At 37.8% G+C, this 8,503-nt stretch overlaps 1 protein-coding gene across 1 annotated transcript; it reads right to left on the bottom strand.

The window, feature by feature from the left end:
- Positions 1-245: 245 nt before the first annotated feature.
- spata7 (spermatogenesis associated 7) lies at positions 246-5,537 on the bottom strand. Its single transcript, XM_022214805.2, has 12 exons — positions 5,304-5,537; positions 4,249-4,311; positions 4,069-4,158; positions 3,903-3,950; positions 3,387-3,490; positions 2,727-3,181; positions 2,563-2,608; positions 2,176-2,297; positions 2,013-2,063; positions 1,781-1,858; positions 1,541-1,598; positions 246-1,439 (listed from the first exon to the last, which is right to left on the bottom strand). Exons 1-12 carry the CDS (start codon positions 5,344-5,346, stop codon positions 828-830), a joined length of 1,770 nt encoding a protein of 589 aa, XP_022070497.2. The 5' UTR covers positions 5,347-5,537; the 3' UTR covers positions 246-827.
- Positions 5,538-8,503: the final 2,966 nt, after the last annotated feature.

Genomic DNA, 8,503 nt, shown 5'->3' with positions numbered 1-8,503 from the left:
GACAGCTGTCAGGAACTGCTGGCCACAGACCTGTCTGTTTACCTTTTACACTGACGCAAAGCTCACCCGGCAGCTGAAACCGTAAACACTTAGAATTGTATAATGATTTAAGAGTTCCCCTGTTTATTTGTTGGCAAAATGTCCCCAGTCAATATCCTCACATGTGGTTCTGCCTGCATATTTGCTGGTGATTGTAGACTGAGTGATTAACAGTTTGTAATAACAATAGTCTAATTAATCAGATGCAAGAGAAGAAGAATAGGAAATTTATTGCAATTGAAAAGACACTTTCTGGTGACAGTCAACTCCTATTAGCTACATGTCAGAGGTTTATGTCAACTCAAACACATTTAACAAATGTAGGCTACATTTTCTTATCAGAGATTTGTTTCTACGGTCTGAAAATGTTAACTGCAGCTACATCACTTGCAATTCACTGTCAAATGAAAGGATGCCACGAATTCCACACATCTATCCTTTTGCAAATCCATAAATCATAACACTATGGGGTAATAATTTTAAACTTCAAGAGCATCATTCTGAAATTGGGTTGCAGCATCGGTCATGTGTAACCATTTTACAAAATAAGACATTCCAGTCTCTGGTTTACTTGTGTGACATTTTCATTGCACGCTTTTGTAAAAAATATCTTTTAAAAAATCCAAATTACTACAACACCTTTTCAGTGGTGCTTACAAAACATGGAAAATAGTGTTTATATACAAAACTAAACTTTTAGAAATTCCACATATTACATTCATCTCTGTAGCAACAATATTCTGGTAACCAAACACCCCTGAGCATTCAATCCCTGAATACAGCAAAAGTTAGAACTCATCATCACTGACAGAAGCGACTGTATTTGTATGTTGCTCACTGACAGTCTCTGTATTTTCACAGTGTGTATTGCTAGACACATGCAGCGACTCTGACAAACGTCTTCCCAGATCCTCCAGCTCCTCACATTGTCCATCGGAACGGTTCTCGGGTTGTTCTTGATCGTTTGTGTTGGCGTACTCATGGTTTTCATTGCTGACACAGCAGGTTGCAGCTGTGTCAATGTGCCGGAAGTCCTCCTCACTGTTTCCTGTGTTATCGGTAACGTGCTCACTCAGCAAAGGCGAGCCCTTTTCCTCATCCTCATCACCCTCCTTGTGGTTTTCATTTATTTCAGTTGCCAAAGTTGTTGTTTCCGGAGAATGAAGAGGTGTAGACAGCAGCAAGGGATGAGCATAATCTGGACAATCGTAGCTTTTGATCAGTGACGCATAAGGGAACAAGTCATTGTTTTCTTTGGTTTTTACTTGTTTCCCCCCTGATTCCAGATATGGCAGCAGTGTATCGAGCAGATCGTTCTTTTTTTCAAGCTGTGTACTGGAGATGTTGGCTGGTTCTTCAAAATCTTTACGCAGCACTTCCAGAAGATGGCGCATTTTACCCTGAAAACAAGCAAACCATAAGGTGCATGAGAAGAACTTAAGAAGACCTAAACAAGAATTGCTCAACAGATTTGGTGACATGTATAAAGTTACACACTGACCTCATCAAGCTTATGTAGATTCATGTCAATATGTCGGTTTATCACCCGGTCTAGGACCCTTGTAGAGGACAAAGACAAGTACGCTTCAATAATTATCCAGGAGTTTAAAATAAGCCATCTATGGAACAGACTTGTCATTTTATGAGAGACATATGAATCTGTAATCTGACATTAGGAAGAGAAATGTTTGAAATCCCGACTACTTTATAGAAAATAATCAACAAAAAAGAAAAAAAAAACCTTTCAGAGATATGCCCCCTGGACAAGATATCCTCTGTTACAGCAGAAATGAATTCAAGGTACATCAATTCTTCTTCCCTATTGAGAAACAGATGAGAATCATTTCTTTAACAGAGAGTACATTCTTTTAGGAGGTTCACTAAATCACCAGTGTCAAATCTTGACACATATAGAAACTTACTGTGTCACCAATCTGAAGCTGGACAGGTATTTGACATTACACACAACTTACTCTGCCGATATATTCCTCAAATTGGGAGATTTTCCTCGTTCTGGCGAGAACCTAAAAGATGAGATTCAGATTCTTTTAGAACTTTAACCAAGAAAATACACAAAGTACAATATTAAGAATCAAGAGTAAATTGCAACAAGCTGTTTCCACTTCATGAAGTCACCTTGGTGAGGAGTCAAAGAAGTAACGCTCTCTGCTCTTGGCTGCTCGACTCTGATGCCTTGATGATGATAAATATGTGCCATTGAACTCATCCTCAGACCACTCATGCTCTGTAATAAATTCCTGCAAGCAACACAGGGTGGAAAATGAAAAGGTATATTCTATTTTGTCAAGGTTTTCTATTGATTCGATACATACTTTAGCTTGTGCGACTGTAAAAGCTTCAGTTTCACTTCGTTATTAGCATTTCAAAAGGGACAATAAGTTACATTACTGACCCTGAGTCACGAATTCGCCCAGAAGGCAATTTGAGGAGATCACTATAATAGGACTATTCAGTATCACTTAAACATTTGTCTTAGTCATCAGATCTGATCCTCAAAATTACCTGAGATGGCTCATCAAATTCCCGTGTGTGTTCCTTGTTTTTTGTGCTGCATAAAAACAACAAAATTAAAGATGTAATAAGACATTTCCTACACACCCTGAAATGTTTTAAAGACACATCTCTGTTGCTATACTTTGAGACTCATTAAGACATTTACTAAGTACCTTCCATGATACGTCTCCTGTCGCTTCAGTCTTGAGCTGCCACAATCCTGAGTAGGTTTCCCTTGTGGTGCTCTGTAATAGCGATATTTTGACAGATATGAACTCTTATCTGATTTCAGAGTCTTGGGAGTGAATGGTTTGACTCCGGTAAAGTGCTGTGAATGTTTCTGGAGCAAGTCTCCGCTGTAAGTCTTCTGGACAGGGTCCTGGAATGTCTTGTAGCAACTCTGATCTCCTGAAGCTCCCAGTGAACATGTCGACTGCTTTCTCCTAACAGCTGCCTCTGGACTTCGGTACTCAATTTCTGATGCCGGGCGGATGTGATGAGAATTGACTTTACAGGATGGATAAACTATCTGCTTGGCATTAAAGCTGGTGCTGAACCTCGGACTGGACACCATGGAGCTCCTCGAACAGAGGTAGGGGCTGTCATCATACTGCACAGATAATCTACTCTGTAAAGCAAACATGTATTTAATGAGATACTGTGCAGACTGAAAAAAAACCTGAATGTCAAATTTTGTGGGGTTTGCATTTAAAGCTTTACATCTGCCTGTAATAACACAGGCAAGGACACGAGGCCTACACTTTATTAAAGATATGCTAGCATTAAATGAAACAACGACAAAACACGTCAGAGACTCTTCTGTCGTTTCTTACCTGGGCTGAGGAGCAGGAAGTTCTGCTGGTCCTCTGTGAGAGAGACTGAGCAGAATGGGGACGACCCCCTTTCCTCAGCCGCTCCTGTCTGATTTGGTCATTGTCTGTAAATAGGTAATTAAAAACTGAACAAAGACACAGGATGGTCTATTCTGCACAGTGGCAGCAGAGCAGCTCAGTATTTCACCTACAGTAACAAGTTTTAATTCAAAATATGGTGCGTTCAAAGTATCCACATGTTGTTCTTCAAAGTAATGCAATAATATACTACATTTTTTTCCTTAACATCTTCTTTAATTGCCTTGCAATTTATTTAATTTTCCTGGAATGACTTTGGGCAACCGCAATTCAAAATGCATACTTACTGCACTTTATTCTGCAGTCTGTATACATCAAGTGAGCAATTGTGATCATGTACAAGAAGAAAATATTCTCAATGGAGATGAGAACTGGGGGTTGAGTTTCATTTTATATTCAAATGTGATGGTAATATATAATTTAATGTCTGATACTTACACTTCACACTATACAGCAGGCTTTTCGGTACTGAGGCATCAACGGCAGCTGCAGAACAAGGTGAAAAATGTCATTATAATTGTCACTCAACAGCGATACATGTTTTAAGCACCTAAACATCTAAGTCACTGTAAGGATCGTACTGTAAGCCTGCCATGTAGCTCACCTTTCGCCGAGTAAACTTTCTTGTAATGAGACACCATGTGGTCCTTAATGATGGACTGTGTCAACTTGCTGGAGGAGCGAGGACAGAAAGCTAAAAACACAAAACAACATAAAGCATATTAAAAAATGAAGCTCTTATCTTATAAATGACAAATACTTATTAGAGTGTATTAGTACTCACGGCTACTTTTTAGACTCTGTCCTCTTGTAGAGGGACTGCACCCCAGTCCAGATGATACACTCTCTGCAATGAACATAAAGGCATGTAGACCAGCTGACTCCTTAGAAAAGACTGTTTAAATTATCAAACATATATATATATATATATATATATATATATATATATATATACATATATATATATATATATATACATATATATATATATATATATATATATATACATATATATATATATATATATATATATATATATACATATATATATATATATAACATGTGGTGCACACAGCTTCTCGATTGTGGCATGTACTATTTGTTTACACTTTTGTTTGCTGTACATTGAACACCTTCTGGGTTTTTGAATGTTGGTTAGTAAAACAACAACAAAAAAAAATTCAAGATGTCCCGCCAGTCCTTAATAACCTGTAATGACAAGGTTTGCATGTTCTGATCTGTACTGACTACACAATCTAAAACATATCTAAAAAGTCGTTGAAGTAAATTTATAAATGTTGTTAGGTGCACCTTTCGTGACTTTTTGCACCCCTCTGTTTGTTCCTAAGAGCTCTGTAACGGTAAATTTCTCCTTTGCGAGATCAATAAAGTCTATCTTATCTTATCTTATAATACAAAATAATTATGAGCATGTGCAAAGCAACAAGTATGTGTTATCGGTGGACATTTTTTTTCTTATTTGGGCGTTTAATGTGTTTCGCAAATTACGGGTTGTTGACGTATTTTAAGATTACAGTGATGAAAGAAACGAAATATACTATGGTAGAAACGAAGATAATTTCACCTAATGTTAGCTGGCGTTAACTGAGGCATCGTATTGCAAGCTAATGTTCCTGTTTTGGTTTTACACTGAATTTTTTGAACCTAATGAGTACAGGCAATGTCAGTAGTGGCCATCGTAGACTGACTTGAAGCCACATTCGTGAGTGATACAGTCAGCATGAGTTTATCTTTCACTAGCTGTCTAAGCACAATTTTAATATGCTTCCATCTGCAGATTAGCTCCACAGCTAGCCAATGCTAATAGCATTTGCATACCTATTCTCGAGTCCATGATAACGCTACACTCAGCGTATCCCATTTTCCGCAGAAGTATTCCGATGCAGCGACGGCAGAGCACGGATATATCCAGAAACGTCAGTGTACTTCACTGTAAACATGTTGACGGAAAAAAAAAAAGATCAATTAACGTAAAAGTAGCAGCCTAAACTAGCTTAAGCAGATGAGAGGCGAAGCAACGCTACTCCGTCGCCATGCTGGTTGCTATGATTCGTCATCACGTAAATGCGTACGTGAGGATGCACCACAGACATAGACACACACACACACACACACAATTTACTGTGCATTGCTTGTCAAGCGATAAATGCAGGAAATAGATGTTGCAAGAAATTCTTAATTGTTTTTAGCAGACGTTTATTATCCACAGAGGTTATTCAAAGTCCTTAATAGGCAAAGTCAAAATAAATAAATATAAATAAAATATGACAAAATACAACACAATGAACTAAATTAGGCAAATGAAATAAGAACAAACGTTTTAAAAAATAAAATAAAATCAGCACAGACAAATTGAACAAAGTGCACAGATATTGTATGGAATAATTACAAACAACAACTGAAACTGCTGAAAAAGACACAAAATCAGAAAATTAACATGATTAAGACAAATGATGTGTAGAGTAAAGAAGGAAAAAAGACAAGTTTAATAAAAGTACAGGCAGTTTAGCCAGACTTTACAAAAATAAATCTGATTAATTAACAGGAGGGGAAAAAACAAAACAGTCATTAGCTTGCTGGCTACAGTAGATGCGGATCTAAATTCCAAGGGGACTTGATTCCAGCAGTGTGCAGCATATTGACAAAACGCCGTTTCACCGAGTTTATTCTGGACTCTGGGCATCACTAACTGACCAGTTTCTGCAGATCTGAGAGACCCTATAGGATTGTACTCAGCAAACATATCTACAATATATTTTGGGCCCAAACCATTCAGAGACTTAAACTGAGTTGTATTTTTACCAGGGCAGAAATGTAAAAATCTCCTCTTGGTGTTTGTCAGTATTACAGGAGCAGTATTTTGAATGTTTTGCAAATGTTTAAGGGTTTTATTAGGTAGGGAAGTTGGGACTGCATTACACTAGTCCAATCTACAAGCTATTAAGGCATGGATTAGTTCTTCTAAATCCTACTTGGACCAAAAAGTTCAAGATTCAAAGATGATAGAATGAGGATTTAGTCACAACTTCAACATAGCAGCTAAAATTTAGATCCTCTTCAATTAGTTCCAATTAGATCCAATTCAATTAGTGGCCAGGACTCAAGACTTACTTCTTAATTGCCAAATAGAATTCATGCCAGCCTCATCTTTAGTCTGGTGAGGTAGGTTTTGATGCAATCCATTTTTTTGATTTCATCAAGACAATGTAAGAGCCCTAGATAGATCAGGATATTGTCTGCATACCAGTGACAAGCAACCCTGAAGTCTTCACAAACTTGCAAAGGGAAAGCAATACAGATTGAAAAGAAGGGGGGCAAGAACCAATCCTTGTGGGACTCCATATATTATTGGGGGTCTTTCAAGTACATATGTGTATATAAATAATCCTTATATATATATTCCTATCTTTTAGCTGTAATCAGACCCACCAGAGGACCATTCCCAGAAGTCTGATCTAATCTTTCAGTCTTTATAGGAGTACCTAGGATATCTAGCATTTAGGTAAAATGACAATCCTGTGTAAATATCTGTGTTTTAACACTAAGGGACTTCTTGGTCTGAACATTCTGCATAAGAAACAGACCATGTGGAGAAAGATTGAGGCAAACAATGAGGTTTTATTATAAGTCAAACAGTTTTTCATAGTTTTGTCTGTTTTATTTCCATAATGTCAGATTTTTTTAAAGATGTTTTTAACTCCTCATGCAAACATTGATGTAAAAGACAGTTTTACTTGTTTAATCGTGACCACACAATTTCATTTTTCATTTTTCGCTGCAAGCACAGCCAGCAAAAACCCATAAAGCACAATAAAAGCCCATTAAGAGCAAGATTACACAAAAATTTCCCTGGTAATTGCACTGATGCACTGATATACAACTGTTATCCTGAACCGAGTAGACACCAATGCTATTAAAAATGTTTGGCTATTTAAAAACAACCCTCTTAGTGTCTTGCTTGTAAGGGCCTCTGGGCTTCTTGAATCAAATGTCATTTCCCTATGATGCACCCCCTGAGAGAAGATATAGGAATAACTATGACTGTGATTTTATGTTGTCATAAAGTGAGACCTATTGGTAATTGTGTAGAGATAACTGAAGCTGCTACACTTCCCATCCAATGAATAAATATTGAAGTGAATGCGTTACCGTTTTTTTTGAGATGTCAGTGCAGACAGTTAATTATGGGACATTTTCACTGCAGATATTTTAAACTGTCATAACAGAAAAAAGCACAGATATTTCTGATGACATTAATAATGCATCAGTTCTGTTCAGGTGTCCCTGTAAGCCAGCAAGTATGAATAAAACAGGACCACTAAACAAGAAACTACATACAATTCTGTCTTGTGTCTTATATGAAAGGGTCTGACTGTGCATGTCTGTGCAACTTCCACTTTGATTTTGGTGACGTGAGGTTAACGTATTACATCTCAGTCCAGTTACTGACCTTGACTGAACCAGGCTGGTTGTCCGTGTAGCTAATAAGAGCAGGACTGTGATTATTAATTCAGGATCTGTATGATGTTCTCCTCGGTCCTAGACATCTACCAGATGCACCAAGGCCATTATCTTCTTTATTACTGCACAGCTGGAATTGACCATGGTGTGCCGTTATCGAGAAAACCACAACCCTCGGTGGCTTCATTTACGACAATGTGGCAGTGGAAAAAACTGTCCAAGTGCAGCAAATAGAAGTTATGATTTTAGTGACTACGCGTCAACCATGGGAACATTCTGTCAGCAGCATATTGTTAATTCTGCCATGTTCCTTGTATTGTGTGACAGACCTTTTAACCTCTTGCGTCATTTGCCCATGTCGTGGTTTCTCTTAGATGTGCCGATGTTGAATAACACGTCCGGTGACACTGTTGCTTTTAATATGATTTTATTATAAAAAGACAGCATCTGAACAGGCCCCATGGTTTGCCTGTGGAGGTTCACAGCCAATACGAACATCTCTCAGAATGATGAGCTAGAGGTCATTTTATACCCTTCTGGTGAAGGACATGATCTCA

The sequence above is a fragment of the Acanthochromis polyacanthus genome, chromosome 1, assembly GCF_021347895.1.
Source record: "Acanthochromis polyacanthus isolate Apoly-LR-REF ecotype Palm Island chromosome 1, KAUST_Apoly_ChrSc, whole genome shotgun sequence".
Classification (NCBI taxonomy): Eukaryota; Metazoa; Chordata; class Actinopteri; family Pomacentridae; genus Acanthochromis; species Acanthochromis polyacanthus.
Note: the sequence above shows the minus strand (reverse complement) of the source record. Positions and strands in the feature narration are given on the sequence as shown.